General features: G+C 40.7%; 1 protein-coding gene across 3 annotated transcripts in view; it reads left to right on the top strand.

The window, feature by feature from the left end:
• The window catches only part of rgs7a (regulator of G protein signaling 7a), a 52,343-nt gene that overhangs the window by 14,429 nt on the left and 20,394 nt on the right, over positions 1 to 17,520 (top strand). For all 3 annotated transcript variants that reach the window (XM_084020655.1, XM_084020654.1, XM_084020656.1), the window contains one exon: positions 16,461 to 16,557. In XM_084020655.1, coding sequence (XP_083876781.1) covers positions 16,461 to 16,557 — 97 coding nt within the window. The remainder of the gene's footprint in view (positions 1 to 16,460; positions 16,558 to 17,520) is intronic.

A 17,520-nucleotide genomic window follows, 5' to 3' on the forward strand; every position in this document is an offset into this window, starting at 1 on the left:
CAATAGCTGGACATTGTTAACAGTGTTTCCCATCTACCAATAAAGCCACACCACTGATCTTGTGGACATGTATATTGGCAGCATTGCCCCTTCTTTCTTGCTGCCCGTGCTTGACAAAAGATAAAATATGTTATCTCAGCTTGAGCAGAATGGGAAGGGTCTCACTATTCCTTGCAACGGACTGATTTGATATTAGCTTCCCTTGCCAGTCAGCATAGCCCTGTGTGTAAATAAGAGCAGGTATTGGAGGTGAGAGAGGATGGATGGACATGATTTGAATCACCAGATTTTTACTGTTTTTTCCAATTTATGATGCTGTTCTGCCTGGCTGTATGCCGCTGTAACCGAGGCAATTTATTTTCTTCCAGTGGCCTCATTTGCAACACCCAATCCCCTGAATTGCACTGACCAAACGTCGCAGTGATAAAGTTTTCATTTTAAGTCAATCTTTGCATCTGTAGAAGCACCATATTATTGGTTTCTACCTGATGATGATGTCTGAATCCCTCCAATTTGAATCAACAGCCTATCGTCCATCATCTTCATTGCTCTGTAGTTCAAGTGTCACTTGCGTCAAACAGTCTGCCCTTATCGGTTTATTGTCTATCCTGACTGCTGTGTCCTCTGAAGTGTGCATGTGAGCGTGTCCTGTCAGATAGCCAGTCCTTGTCTTGTCTCTCTTCTGCAGACAGGAGAAGGCAGAAGAATGTCAGCCTGCCAGTATCCAGCTGCTTCTCTCTTATTGGTATTCGGGGCACACAGAGTCGTCCTGAGTGTCTGTTGCACGTGCCAAGGAGGAATGTGGGAAATGAGGGGATGGAGAGAGGAGTGAGCCCCCCCCCCCTCCCTCTCATGTTTTCTGAACCTAAAAATAGACAGCATCCTACCTTTATTTTCTATTCCCAGTTCATCCGTTTCCATACCCGGCACCTCTCCCTGGATCTCCATCTCTGTCTTCCTCTCATCTTTGCCTCTGTTTGGTCTGAGTAAACACGCTCTCTGGTGCCCAATGATAAGACTCCTCGAGCGCAATGCCAGACAGTCTGGACACTGTTAACAGGCTCGCCTTGAGAAAGGATTAACTATAGCGGTGATTTCATTTAACACTACATTATTCCCATGGCCAGTCTGCACCGTTTAACCACCAAAAATAAAAGCAAGATGATTAAAAGCTCCCAAGTACAAATCCCCTTAGTGTTTGCTGATTGCTAATCACGAATAAGTGCTGAAATAACAGTATGATCTTTAATACAAGCCTGTAATTATTATGGTTTTATGGTTATTGTCTATACATGGCTGACCAATAGATAGCATGTTTTTTTTTTTTAGATGTGTTTATATAGTCTTGTCAGTAACCATCAGCAACCATTAGTAATTATATAGTAATTTCTATTTTTGGGAAACTTTGCCAATACATGTGAAAGTAATGCAGCTTTCTCCTTCCTTTATCTACTAATTTATGATTGCATGCAGTTTAAGTGATGAAATCACGGTAGGTGGGCAGGAAGGATATTGGCTTTCAGTGGATTATGTTCTAGCACATGGCCAACCTTGGCTTAGTCATCACGCCCACTGCCCACCCACCAAGGAGATGAGAGTGAGAGCGAGTGAGTGCGAGAGAGGGAGAGAGAGAGGGAGAGGCCTTGCCCTAGGAACACTATCCCACCACCAGCCAGGAACACCGGATCATAGTGGATTTAGAAATAGGCAGAAATCAGTGTCTAGAAAACAGCCAGCCAGAGACGGGAGAGTGAAAAAGGTTCGGCCTCAGGAGTGCTGTACCAGCATGAACCAGAAACGGTTACGCAGGCTAATGGCAACGAGATCAATACAAACAATAAAGGCAACGCTGAAAACTGAAGGAATATAGGACAAATGAGTGTGTACATATGCCTTGGATCACCTGTATCACAAACAGCACCCCATTACAAGTATAGATCTTTTCCCACAGATCAACAGAGTGCTACAATTTACTGTCTACACTGCTACGGTTGCCTACCAATAAAAGCATTACTACCACTAATAATATTACTAGTCTACCTACTGCTCATGCTGCTACTACTGGTCCTTTTATTCCACTTTTTGATACTACTGTTGCTTAAGAAATATACACCACTACATGTAATTAGAAAAGAACTACACAAAAATAAAGTTACAGGAGACTAAATACGTATATAGAGAAGAGGATATTGTAGGATGAAAGAGATTTAATTCAAAACAGTATTTATTGATTTTTCTGGCCACTAGGGGCAGCACCACATCTGTAACTTTGGACAAAATGTGGCAAACGGGTTAATAAACAGACCAATATTAGCATTTATTTAGAGCCTCATATTCACTCTATAGAGAGAAATATTTTGCTGCTTGATACTCCGCTATTTTCCCTTGCTAGTCGCGGATTAGTGCAGCTTCAATGTGATATGTAATTTGCCAAATAGATTATTATAGAGCTAGCAGTAGGAATATCAGCGTTACATTTCTTGGCACGATGGCACCATCCTGGACAGAATGTCAGAATTAGAACTGCAGTCTGGTTTCTTTTATTTGACAATAAACAAGCCTGATGCTCGAAGATCACAGTGGATTGAGAAACACGTGGAAAAAGCTAATATATTTACCACTTCTTTTAATTATATATATAAATAAAAAAAGAAACCGTTTTGCCAGTATACTATTAAGTATAGATCAGAAGAAAACTCTAAAATTTTGAAGAATACATTTACATATAAATAAATATATTATCTCACATCTTGTCTCAGGGTCTGTACATCCAGTTACTGAGTGAACTACTATGATGGTAAAAAGTTATATTTTTTCAATGAAAATCACATAGAGCCATACTTTGCATTGTAACATGAGACTATATCCTTCGGGGAATTGTATGCTGCTCTTAAATGTGCTGTGGTTGCATAAAGCATGAGATGGCAGAAACCTACTGGTTGGAGAATTTGGAACAAGAACTGCATTAGCCGCAGCAATGTCAAACGAGGATAAATGCCTGTGTTTTCTTTTCCCTGTGCAGGGAGTAGGCAAAGCTGGCCGACTAGCTCTCATCCATGATTCAATGCTCGTCTCTTTCTCTCTAAGAGAGGGTTGTCCCATGGGGAGGAAGGTGTTGGGGAGTCAGGGGAAATACTGAACATCCTTCTGCAGCCATACGCCAGGAATGGTGATTCTCTTGGGATGTGAGGAGGAAGGAGGCCGTGTGTTCTAAAAAGCTGTAGGAGTTGATGAAAATCATGTGATTGTGTATGCAAGTATCTGTTGGCAACCATCTGGAAAGCTTTCTTAAAGAAATGATGATGAGACCATCTGTCCATCAAACCAGATGACAATGCTGCAACTGCTGCTTCTCCTGTTGTACACAGGAAAGCTTTACCAACAAGTTTTGGTGGTTTGAATGACGGAGAACATTATGCATCGCCAACCACATAGTATATTATGAAAGGGGTTTAATTGTGAAATAATATAGCAAATACTGCTAATTAGTAGCCTGCCAATTTTCACTTGGCTTAGTGTGGTTTGTGGATGAATTGAGGCATCAAAAGGGATGTACAAGAGAGGACCCACATTTTTGTTTTACTCAGACATGAGCATGAACCTTTACTACACCTGGCTTGACAAAAGCTTGACTATCCACTGAAAAAGACAAGATATACAGCTCCATTTTATATCTTTGGCATCACCTTTAAATATTTGTTGACGAGGTTTGGGACTGACCGATCATAAATGCTAGTTGTAAATTCTGGATGAAGGAAATCTTGGCTGAACTCTTGCAGTAAAAACTGAGCATAAGAGATGTAGTCTGCGACTTTACAAGGTTGTGATTTCTGTTACATGTATATTTGATTAATTCTTTAATCCTTAAAAAAGTCTGCAGTGCTGCTGCAGTACAACAGTAGGAGAATTATGAGACTAAAGATGCCAGTATGCCCAAAATGAGCTCATACGGCGTGTTGGCAACCACGTTCATAGCTTTTTCAGAATGGCCACAGTCTCCGGGCAAAAGAGCTGTCATATAGAAGGACAAGATGCACACTTACATACATTCATTCCTTGAACACATTTGTGTTGCTGCCCTGGTTGTACTCACAAAAATCAAACGCTGCATACTTCACCTCTGACCACTTGAACATTTGCAGTCCAACCAATAGCTTCACACTTGTTGACCACTGATTTGCAGGCGGTAGGGAGGCATGATATATCGGCTCAGATACTCTGCTCACGTACTCGTACTAGCAAAACTAGTAAGCTTCTGTTCTCACTGTACACCAGATCACTAGGTTCTGTTATCACATCGCATGGATTCTCCTACCATTGCTACGCAGATGACACCCAGCTGTTCCTCTCTTTTCCCCCGTCCTCTGACACCCACATTGCAACTCGCATCTCGGACTGTCTGGCTGACATCTCTGTCTGGACAACTGCACATCACCTCAAGCTTAACCTGAATAAAACCGAACTCCTCTTCATCCCAGGGAAAGACTGCCCTCGCATGGACCTGTCGGTCACTGTCGAGGGCATCACAGTATTGCCGTCGTCAACTGCGAGGAACCTGGGTGTAATCCTCGATGACCAACTATCCTGCACCCCCAACATCACTGCTGTGGCCTGATCCTGCAGATTTGCCCTCTACAACATCCGCAGGATTCGGACCCTCCTCACAAAGGATGCAACGCAACTCTTGGTCCAAGCACTGGTCATCTCCCGCCTTGACTACTGCAACTCTGTCCTGGCCGGACTCCCGGCCTCTGTGATTAAACCATTGCAGCGTATCCAGAACGCTGCAGCACGTCTTATCTTCAATCTACCCAAATTCTCCCATGTGACCCCCCTCCTCCGTGACCTTCACTGGCTCCCTGTTGCAGCACGCATCCAATTCAAGACGATGACACTGGCCTTCAGGGCCATCAATGGATCGGCACCCATCTACCGTCAAACACTGGTCAAACCTCATGCCCCGAAGCGAGCACTTCGCTCCTCTACTTCAGCTGGCCGGCTGGTACCACCATCGCTGAAATCAAACGTCGCTCAGCAAAGTCCAGACTCTTCTCTGTTCTGGCGCCTCAGTGGTGGAACGAACTCCCGACTAATGTCAGGACAGCTGAGTCATTTGCCATTTTCCGAAAAAGGCTCAAGACTCACCTGTTCAGACTTCACCTCGACTAGCATGACCCTGACCCTGACTAGCATGAAAAAAAAATAAAAAATAAAAACCTTACCTATAGCACTCTGATCGTAGCACTGTTGCTCTTGAACTACTAGTTTACTCAGATGAGGACCTAACACTTGTTCTATTTTTAGCTCTTACTTTATCGGCAATGATTCGTTGTGGTTTCCTTGTTTCCTTCTTTTGACAAATGTACTTATTGTAAGTCGCTTTGGACAAAAGCGTCTGCTAAATGACCTAAATGTAATGTAAATGTAAAACTACTCTAATACAAATGCACCGGATACCACAGTGACTTGAGAGAGAGTATTTGTGTGTTATGAAGAGTGTGAAGTTAACATTATAACTGTGAGTGTAGCAGTGCGGTGTTTATACAGCATATTTGTCAGTGAATAGATGCTATGACTCCTCAAGACCCGTGAGGATACACAAGCCAAGTTCCCTTGTTTTGCTTGTCAGCCAGCTAATGATTAAAGTGAAGGGGGTTCTCCCCTTAGTTAGATACAACTACCAGTGCTATTCTCCTTTAAGTGACAAGCTGCTCCTCTGAGTTTTGCTCAGTTTTAATATTTCTTTCAAATGATTGCACGGTTAAAAGGTTAATTAGGCTTTTAGCACCCCTACTGCACTCAACACACACAATTTGCACAAATAGATTTTGAGCGTTGTTTTGGGTCGTTGTCTTGTTGAAATATCCAGGTATTACAGGTGTTACAGGTATTCAAATCAACAAAATGACAAGGGTGCCCACATTTTTGCACAGTGTATTTTTTTTTTCCACTAAAAAACTTAAGAAAATGAATGGCATGCCACTGTGATCATTTTCTGTGATGACAGAGTAAATTATTATGCAGCCTAAGAGGGGTGCCTAAAATTATTCATATGACTGTATAATTTGTTACAGTCAGGAAGTGAGACACATCTCCCCAGTATTCGGTATCAGCAAGGACTCAAATGTCGAAACATTTATTTGTGTAGCACCATTCATACACAAGGCAATTCAAAGTGCTTTACAGAGACATTGAGAAGAAATATAGAATGAAATGGAATAAAAACAGTAAAAGTGTGATTCTAAAACATAAGCAGGAGGCTGTGGTACCACGGGAAGATATGTCCCAATGTGCTAGCAATGTCAGGAGACTGCTAGCAATTAAACATGGAAGAAAATGCATTAAATATGTTTGTTAGATATCACATGCGTTCTGGTGAGTAACACGGGGCACTTTTAGCAGCATGGCACAACCCAGAATTTGATTCAAGTAGTAGTGCAATCCTTTCAGCTTGGGACAAAAAGATGCTGCTATATTTAAGCACACAGAAAACAACACGACACGCCACGCAGGTAACCTTAAGTCAACAATACCACACAGAGAAATCAGAGATATTCTTGTTTGCCTGCAAAAATCAGTCGCGCTTTCATCCATAGCCAATCAGATCAGGTCATTAAACGGCTCTCAGTCACACCTTGAGGAGCATTTCAAAGCTGAGGAGGCATCATAGTTTGTAATCATCCAAATAAAGTATGTAGCAAGAAAGCCATCTGTCCTGCACTGCCTATCTGAGCTTGCTTTTAATAAGAAGAATAACAATAATACTACTGCTGCTGCTGCTGCTGTGACCAACAGTATTAAACAATGGCATCAGGTTCTTTTTCTTTTTATCACAGTCCTCCACTATGGAAAAAAATGGAAAAATGCTGCACACCACCAACTGGTGCATTATGAAACGAATTAATGATATTAGGTGTGAGGAGAGAGAGGAGGCATCAAGGAGGAATAATTATCATCTAAAACATTCATGGATCTTTGCAGTTTACTGGAGCGACAAAAGCAGCAAACTGCAAATGGCAGAGCATCCTCAGGGTCCTTTATACTGTACCTTCAAGGATGCATTTCTATACAGAACGACATATAATGTGGAATAAAGACGACAAAGGGAACACATACAGACTGAGAAAACAGCCTGAAGTGTGAAACAGCAAAGTGACATCCCAAGAAACAGATGCTCTATTTGATTGATGGCTCAATGGAGCCTGATTGTGTACACAGAGACAGAACAGTATTGATGAATTCAAACGAAAGTAAGGCCTTTCAAGCGCCAAACTGCAGATGCTGTTAAATGGCTAATCGCTGGTTTTCAGAATCTGCCTCAGAGCGTGTGGACATAAATGTTCTGTTTGGTTGGAATAATTGCCTTCAATCCAGACAGTATTGTCACCTGGGCATCTGTTCGTCATGTTATACGATCCTGGCCTGCTTTGAAACACACTGCTGTCCGTTCTCATTCTTCATGTGAAAACACCTCAGCATGCATATGAGGGATGAAGGGCTAAATAGGTAGAAAATGCAAGATATGCAGCTGTAGGTGTAAAGAAAAAACTTAAAATGGGTACAGAGATAGTCATTTAAAATATGATGGAGTGAGTCGGGATAGTAAATGTAAAATCACAGGTAAGCAAACAGAGCATGACCATCTGTTGGCTTCTCTCTTAGAGCAGGTCTATTTAACTGGCAGCCGTGGACCAAATCCAGACTGCTGATCAGTTCTGTTTACCAAATTAAAAATTAAATCCCACAAATAATAATAAACATTCTGCCACAATAAATCCTTTATTTTCTCAGGCAGGGAAAGAAATATATAAATGATAATGTTGTAGTTATTTAGACAATCAGGGTGAAAGTGAGAAAAAAAAAAACACATCTATTATATTGTAATTAATTCTCATGTTGATCAGAGTAACCTCAGTCAGCAACTGAGCAGCTCCGCCTCTCCTCGTGAACACTGAGTGAGAGTGAGTTACTATGGTTACGTGCACGCTCCGTTTCTCTGTCACTCAGAAACTTTCTGTCAATAAACCATCGTGCAGGTGGCTGTTTTCTTGACTTATTCCAATAGTTTAGGTTGTTTAGAATGGAAGGACATTTGTTTTAAGTTACACTAATTTTTCATTATCCCCCATATTGAAACATAAAAGCACCCAGGGTAAGGAGGATGGATCTTTAGAATGTTTTAAAGAAAAAAACATGTGTAATATCTGGAGTGTTGGTCAGAAATATACCCATAAACACAAATTAGCAAAAAGACAAAAAGGTGTTGCGCCAATAGAAGTAATCCATAAATCACTTAACTGATTAGTCCAATGACACGAAATGAAATGCCCACGATTTTGATGATGGATGTTATTATTAAATTAAATTAAAAATGGAAGATGTTTGCTGGGTCCAGTTTCTCCAATACGAAGATTTGCCTCTTTCTGGTTCATGTCAGTGTAAATTTAATCTGTAGATGTTAATTGTGATTTAATTTTCGACCAAACAATTAATCATTTACTCAAGATGATGCTTGGGAGATGATTAAATAATGAAAATAACAGACCAAGACAGGAGTGTGTCGTTACAGAGGATAAATGAACAAATACTTAAATAAATATATAATAAATGAAGGTAATCCATATGTGATGGGATCAAAGATGCTTCTCCCCTATAGACCACATCATATCTTTCTTCCTGTACACAGTCCGTCCCCTTCATGCTGCCCCCACCGCCACCTTCTTATTCTCTTCTGAATGAGCGATGGCCAGCTGCCAAAGATGTCCTTGTGATGGTGGTCACAGTCGGTGTTGCTGTGGTAACTTGGAGACTTAGGATTCATGGCATCCATTCAACAACCTTGTCAGCATGAGCTCAATAACTTCCTCCACCTTTCTGCGGGGTGATTTCATTTTGAATGCCCGAGTGGTGCAGGCTGAAGTGTCTGAATAAGTCTGTTTGTATTTAGGCGGCAATCCAACAATGCTTTGTTCATTTTAGTTGAGCTAATAGGTCTTTTGTCCTATCTGACACTTCACAGTCACACACAAGACTGCAGTTGTATGTCGGTGTTGTAGGTGCTGTAACAGTGAATGCAGTATTTTGCTTGTATAAACCAAACAGTAACAAAAAAGGAAGGACATGTCGCACATCAAAAACTTAAAATGATAACATAATATAGATAAATAAAGCTGCCAGTGTAGTAACAATATATTCTCAGGACAGACACAGCTATTGTTGAAGGTTTATAGTCTAACCATATCAGCAATACTGTTTTTTCTTGCACAGGAAGTGTTTGCTTGTACGTTTGACAGGCATAATGTTTGACACAAAAAGTGGGCTGCTGTGAAAAGTGGTTGTTGTGTCTGGGTGTTGGAATTAAAGCACATTATCAGCAGTAAATACGTTAAATAAAGATTGCTGGAAAGAAAGCTTTCCAAATGTTCTCTTTCAGTTGTTTTTTCAATTTGTTCTGTTACACAGGTTACATTAAATATTCACAATAATGAATGAATGAATGTAACCAGTCATCATATTGATTCATTTCCCCCTTAATCTCATGCGTATATAGTATTAACATAATCCATAGTGCAAATGTATGCATTGGGATACTTTGGTTCTTTCTATTGATCATTAGGTTTTGCCATTAATCTCATACACGGCATAATTTAAGTGAACCCAGTTGTATTCATGTAAAATTACATTAGGTTATTATTAAAATGTTATACTTCAGCAATATATCTGATTGATTTTTCAGACATCCTGCAGTGATTTATTTCACTTTAATAATTAATATAGATGCAAGGTTTTTTTCCCCAACAATCGTTTTTTGTAATCCAACGGCTGTTATTGTTGGTTATTGATTAAAAGGAAAAAACTTGGTAATGAATATAAAAGCTCTACCATGGCGGTGCAAAGTGCTCTCTTGTCTTACAAAGGCCATTACTGTATGAATGCCTTTCGTCAGCGTATGGCCTGTGTGTTTGGTAGTAATTGGGCAGCTGACCTCCGAGTTCACTTCAATTGTTTGTGGTTGTTTAATCTCTCTCTGTGAGCAGAGGGAACCAAAGATAAACACTCAGTCCGTCTTAAAGGCTGTTTGAAAATGGTGTTTGAGCTCATCAGGTGTTGAGATGCATTCTCTTCACCTTAATCTAGGTCACCACTGGAGAGGAACAGCATCACTTGAATATATCACCATAGTTTACAAATACGGAGAGTAAGAGCTAGACAGACACGGAACCTAAAACCAGGCAAAATAATCCGTATAACCATCCTAAAACTGCACTGGAAACCTTTGAGACCATGAACAATGTACCAGTTTGAATACCATTGACCTTGAATCCGGTATGCATATTGTCTTTTTAGGTAATCCACTGCTGATTTTTGAGGGCAAACAAAATGTGTAAAATCATCCACCACAGGTTCTGCCACAGGAAGCCGAGCTCTGCGGTTCAGAGGGAAATGAGATCAAGCGTCTGCAAAGACTGTTTTATCTAGTCTAGCTGTCATGCTACACCGCCACAGGTTCTATTCGGGCTGCTCTCGCATCGCCTTCGGCAGCCAGACTTGAGTTGGGTTGCTCACCTATTTTGATGCTGCACTTAAAAATATAATAATCCCCACCTTCTGGATTCACAAGCTTGCAAGATGTTCGCCTGTGTGTGTGTGTGTGTGCATCTCAGAATTCTGTCAGACAATATTCTCTACTTGCAATGTGACTGATCTGTTCTGTGCACCATGTCATGATGTGAATATCTCTAGCTGTGTGTGTGTGTGGCATGTGTTCATCTGTGATATGCAGGTGCAAATGTATGTGATGCAGAGTTGGGAGGAATATCTGTTCTCCTCTGTGTAGACACATTTGTCCTCAGATAACACTGTCAAGGTAAGACCATTCTCCAGAAGCCTGATGCGGTAACATTCACCCAGCGCAGCGCAGGCAACCAGACCAACAGAGGAACGGGGTGGGGGGGACTTTTAATTTCCTCAGCAGCACTGTCAGGGAGGTTTTTGCATCTGCGCAGACAGACACCAGAACGAACTAAATGTGTTTCCAATTGAAGGAAGGGACCTGCTGCAGTTGATAGATTGTAAGAATACATGTAGATTACTTTTATCTCACCTGTACAGTTGGTCATCTAAATAAGCGGATGCTTCCAAGTTGTATCATTTTCATGTTATCTTGATGGGTCACCATAATAAACACTCATCCTCTTCAGGGATTTAAAGCGTATGTAGGTAATGTCTTTGTCACGTTAATCTAGGTCAACTCTAGAGACGGTTGTCATCATTTGTTCAGGAAGAAAAACATTTAATACAACTTGTGGGTTGTGCGGCAACAATTGAATGCTCTGGGTTACTATTAAGGTATAGTTTACAGCATGGGAGCAACGTATCCTCATTCAATGGTTCGTATGATATCTTACACACTGCCTGTGTGAGCAGCAGAGGCTGTCTGGCTGAACTGCTGCATCTCTCACATGTGGTGTCCACACAGGCAGCTCTCCTGCTGCTTTCATTATGGCCGGAATGTTTAATTTCATGGTAAATGAAATATTCATATTTATTTTAGATAGAAACGTAAAGAAAAAAGCATTCGCTCATTAGTAAATAATAATCACGATTCACAATGCAAAGCTGCCTTTCAATTAATTATTTTAATATTTAATTATTATTTAATTTATTTTTATCAGTCCTGCAAATATTTCAGAATAAAATATTTTTCTTAACAGATGAATGGATTCTGTCCACAGGAAGACAGTAGAAGGCTTTCACTTTGAAATGGAAATATGAAGTGTAGAATTAAAAATAAATATATAAACAATATATTTATAACATAAACATTCCTTTTTCATGTCTGTGACATGTTCTGCAGATATATACATTGAAACTGTAGTAATGTTGCAGATATGATGTCAGTATAATAACTTGTGTTATGTACACAAGTAACAAATGAAAGTAAGTTAAGATAACAATGCCTGAGATTTGGGTTCTCCTATTTACATGGATGCTCTACAACACTGATTCATGTTGACATAACCACCGCTTACTCAACATTCACCTTACACCATCATTACAGAGACAGAAAAACAACTGCTTTTCTAACCTCCCTTCTCACCCAGGTAACTGATAAAGGTCACTTCCAAATGAGATGTCTGAGAACACACGATTAAACTCCTGAAATTTCCTCCTAAAACGCTCCCACCTTTCTGATGTGCTCAAGATAGAAGCTTTCTAATAACTGATCTTATTGGCTCGCTTTTCTTAGTAACAGCCCATCAAATAAGAGACTTATGGTGCACTTAGCAACAGCTAAAAAGAAATCTAACAGGCCAGCATTGATTTACGAACCCGGTTTGAAATGTTTTTTCACTCCAAATGGTGCTTCACAACATTCTGATTGCACCCCGAGTGCCCTCAGTGATAGTCTTTGAAGTGCTTGTAGCTGTGTGTTGAAGCTCAGTGTGCGCTTATATCTGGAGCTTTTGTTAGTCACTTCATATGTACCGAGTCCTGTGCCATCATTATTCAATGATTCACACTGTGCAGCCAAAACACTCACTCTTATCTGTTAAGAGGCTGCAGAGACGCAGTCAGACAGCTCTGGGTGGGTGGATGGGTGGGGGAGGGATGGAGAGAGAGAGACTCTTGTTCTCTCTCTCTCTCTCTCTCTAGAGGGAAACGACTTTCCTCTCTTCCGCACAACATGAAGCCAGAGAGCATCCCGACTTCAAGAGCTTTAGATCCTGAATATTCACGCTGGTGGCATTTCACCATGTGTAGGCGGTGAGGGTTTGCAGAGAAAGGAGTGTGTGTGTGTGTGTGTGTGTGTGTGTGTGTGTGTGTGTGTGTGTGTGTGTGTGTGTGTGTGTGTGTGAAGTATTGATCACTAGTTGTCGTTGTATGCTCTGTGGCTCACAGTGCCGGCTAAAGTCTCAGAGAAAGACGGTGAGAAACAAATACAGGGATGGTTGGCGTCATAAGGGACACTTAGACATGCTTAAAAACAACTAAAGGAAAGAAACATGGGTCACATAAAAAGGAAGCCACTTGAATACTATTAGTCTTTGGTTTCCTGTGCATCAGTGTTAGGCGCTACAGCGTTGGAAGCCAACATTATATAATAAGGGGGTTACAAGAATTATTTTTGGTTTGATTTTGGCACAGTTTAGTTTCTTACTGAAATTAACATATTTATTTTTAGAATCACACTTTCTCCTCTAATTTTAATTAGTGTTGCTGAGAAACACCACAAAAAAAAAACTCAACCTCTGATACTCAAACTGTTAGATGTCCAACATTGACCTAACTACTTCCATTTTGTTGTAAGCAAATATTGTCGTCCTCTTTGAGATTAACCCTTTCTCCTTCTACCTGCCTTGTCTCACCTCCAGTGACGCAGTAACGTCTTACATTTCCCAAAATGACCAACAACAAAGCGGTGAAAGTCTGATTGCAGCAGTGCCCCTAAAATGCATATTTCATGTTTAACAATTACTTTCATGCAGACATATAGTAATTGAAATTGATAAATGTGAGTGAACAGTGATAATATTAAAGCCAGGCTGTGAACAAGCTGTTTATATTACCAACAACATGTAGAGAAGTGGACGATGTGCTTTTTGTCGTCCATCATTGTAGTTTCTCCACCGCAGACCCACGTCAATCACCAGTGTCGGTCATCAGCTGTCCATCATCCACGGGTGCATTATATTTACGTAGCTTAGTTAAAGTGCAGTAGGATTCTCTGAGCACCGCGGTAGTCTTTTCCTAAATCCTTATGATTTCTCCTCCCACCAACACATTAGGACGTATAACACTGGTATGAGAACAATCCAGACATTAGTTATGAAGGAAAAAGCAAAAATCCAACATTAAACAAGAACGGCAGCGGAAGTTCACAGAGGACACAGCCTGAGGCAGTTAGCATTGATTTTTCCACCAAGGTCTTGATATTGTGTGAGAAATTTAAGCTTTTTTCAGAACTTCAATTTTATAGTACCATAAGCGCCCACCTGATTCACACTGGTGAACCTCCAAGGAAATATTTTGTAGAGGCAGATCTACTGACCTGCCTCATGCAGCACATGGGAGAAAGAGATTAACAGAAAATAATCTGAAATGCATATTTTTGTTATCCTTTTTCCCCTCCCTTTCTTTTCATTTCGCCCTCTCTCAGTCTTGCTCCAATTGTCCTCTTGCAGCTCTTTAGTTACAGCATTTGCCTGCTCTCCATCATTGTCAATTAAGCTCCAATCCCTAACTGGGATGGTTTCTAGCTCCAGGGTATTTGACGAGCTACAAGCTTTCATTATAAAACAATGCTACAGTACTAGCTCATGAACTGCCAAAACCCAAGCAGTCACAAATGTACATTTCGGAACCCACTTATTCATCAGAAGTGTTCCAGTCTCACCAATATGGCCAGAATCATGTTCGTCCCACGCAAAGAAAATAACAAAGTAGAACAAACTGTGTTACCTTTCCCAGATGAGTTCTGCTGATAAGTCATGTGGGCGTCACATAAAGCTGGACAGGAAAAAAAAGTGAGGGAGATGATCCATCAAGTCAGACCTGTGAGAACAACATGACACTTTAGTGCAGTGCTACTCACCGTACTCATTGTAATATTTGATAGTTGAGACACACTTTAGATTTTACCGACATGTTTATTACATTATAATCCGTCATCTAAGAGGGCTCTGTTCAGAGGTGTAGTGGAGGGTTTACACAGGTACATAGGTGTATATTCACCTCCCTTTCTGGCATTTTACAATATCCCTATTAGCCAAAAGGCATTTTGGAATATATAGGAGTGGCGAATCTATACGAACACAAAAAAGGGATTCCTGCTCCTGTGCAGTATTCCCTGCAAGGCCAGTGGGCGCACAGACAAAATATTCTGTGAAGAAGCAACAAGTCAAGGAGTGTTACTGGCACAATGGAATAAACTCATATTCATAGACATACTTATCACCTTTACGGATCATTATGAATAAAAAGGAGTCAAGTATTAAATGCATTATAATAAAACAAAGGTTGAAATGTAGATTTTTAAGACCTCTAGTTTCTAAAGCATTTAAAATCCAATTGGCCGTCTTAGTAAAATCCTCAGACATGTTAATATCAGTAAGCTTTTTGTGGCAGTCCCGTCTGAAAAGGCTGGAGCACAGTCGGTGGCTAGTTAAAAAAATTCAGAGGTGCACAACCAAGCGCTGCATTTCGGAGCCTATGTGCTTGATGTGAAAGCCGTGATGATGTCATTTTCTGGCCTTTTGCCGGCGTCACTACAGCAATAAACTAAGCTGAAGATGCTTTTATTTCCAACCTTTTATTATGCCAACTGTAGTTTAGGCAGGATTTGTTCTTCTCTTTTTATAGCCAAGGTATGTCTAGGTTAGAAAACAGCCAAAATCTATTTGACAACCTGAAAAAAATAATATAAATAATAATACTGGACTTGAAAGAAAGAAAAATTTGATTGAATAAGATGTTTTAAAAAATTGCAATTGAATTGATTAAACTGAAACCTTATAACCATGACTGCCTTTTTTTCAGAAAAGTCTAAATTAATATCATCAACTCATTATGGAATTTGCCTGTGAAAGGACAAGCCTTGGCAGAATCACAAAAACTGAAAAAAACCTGGAAACTGAGTATCCACAATGAATACCTCTCAGTACAGGGAATCCGTTACAGGTGGAGGGATATGATTGTTTGTTAATGTGTAGCACATATTAGCACGTTGCCAGTTGGTTGAACTTTGTGTACATATTTTCCATGTGTATATTTTTACAGTGAGGGGGGGGTTTGTGGAGATCTCTTGGCCTCCGCTCCGACTGACGTATCCGGGCCACGCTCTACTCTCGGCTCTGCTCCCTTCTGTGTGTTCTTGGAAGCGAGGCTGCCTTGTGTTGCCCTGCCAGGCCCTTGAGACAACTCCCAGAACATTTTTGTCTCAGTGGCATGTGCAAATGTTGTTGTGTTTGTCTCCATTCACCCATGCGTGTCGTCGTTGGGTGCAGCCTTTGGTTCAAATTTGTAACTCAGTCGATGCCGAACACAAAACATTTGTGTCTGAAATGTCTTTTTAGTGGCAAAATGCCTTTTTCCCTTCGCTGCTCTGTTAAGTTTGGCTGTTTCGGCACACAAATATTGCGTGATGGATCGTGACAAGAAACTTCATCGCTCAACTTCAGAATCCAATAAGTGCAGCTTACTGAAGGTTTTCTGTGACAAATGACACTAATCAGAGAGATTTGTCAAAAGGAGAGGTGGAAATCTGACGGCAGGCATTGTTAGTCACCAACTTCCTCCTCTCACTCTCTGGAGACACACGGTCGCAGCACGCAGGAACCTGTTCCTAGCCGTTTACCTCTTTCTGCCTTACTCATATACACGCTGCTCACGAATGCAAGTTGATGAAAACTCTCTCTCACTCCTCCTTCTTCTTCTCCCCCACTGTCTCTGTTGTCCAGATGGAGGAAGTAATAGCACGCATGCAGGATGAGAAAAATGGAATCCCCATCCGAACAGTGAAAAGTTTTCTAACCAAGATCCCCAGTGTTTTTTCAGGTAAGACTTTTATCTCTCTGCTCTGCTGCACTCTTCTCCTCTCCTCTTCCTCTCCTCCACTCTGCTCCCACCCACTAACTACCCGACTAGTACTCTGTTCTGGCCGAACAAAACACTGAAAGTATTTAGAGAGTTGGTCATTTTGCATTTCACATCACTAGTGCCAGAATGTCAAGGGGATCATATTGAAATTGGAGCTGTGCAACCTGATAGATAAGAATCCATGCTGGAGTGATACTCCATAAGAGATTATTAACATTCAAAAGCTAAGAGAAGTGAGGCCATCATCACTCTCATGCACTATATACTGACATAAATATATAATTAATGTTCAGTATAACAGAATTAAATCTCAATTAGCTTATAAAAGTTAGAGTTTTACAATGAAACAATATCAGCATCTTATTAAATATGAAAGTTTTATAATAAAAAAAGGGAAATTGATGCATTAATAATCCAATAATGTAATTCTCAGACGTTCCTGTTCCTGAAATGTATGCAAAACTCCTTTTTGCATGATTCGTCTCAGGGCACCAACAATGCAAGCAAGCAAACTGTACTTAAGTTTCACACTTCATTCCAGGCGGAAGCACAACACGTGAGCAACCACAACTGATAGCGTTAAGATACAACTATGGACAGAAGTAATTACAAATTCAAACAGACACGCAAGTTATGCACGTGAATTACACCCATAAAGAAACAACACCAGAACCACTACCTGTTCCCCTCACTGCTTACTAAGGGCATAATCAGTGACATGTCCGTGGGCCCCCTTTGACATGGGTGGCTATGATGCACATAAAGGGCAGCTGATGCACAGTTCTTTTTTTGATGTTTGTTTCCACTTTGGTGCCAAGTCTACTACACAGTGTTTCAAACTGTAGGAGGCTACACTGATGAAATATCTACAGCTGTCAAAGCAACATCCGCTGAGATCCATCACTGTGCTTTTGTAAGATA

This window comes from Eutrigla gurnardus (assembly GCF_963514095.1).
Source record: "Eutrigla gurnardus genome assembly, chromosome: 11".
NCBI lineage: Eukaryota > Metazoa > Chordata > Actinopteri > Perciformes > Triglidae > Eutrigla > Eutrigla gurnardus.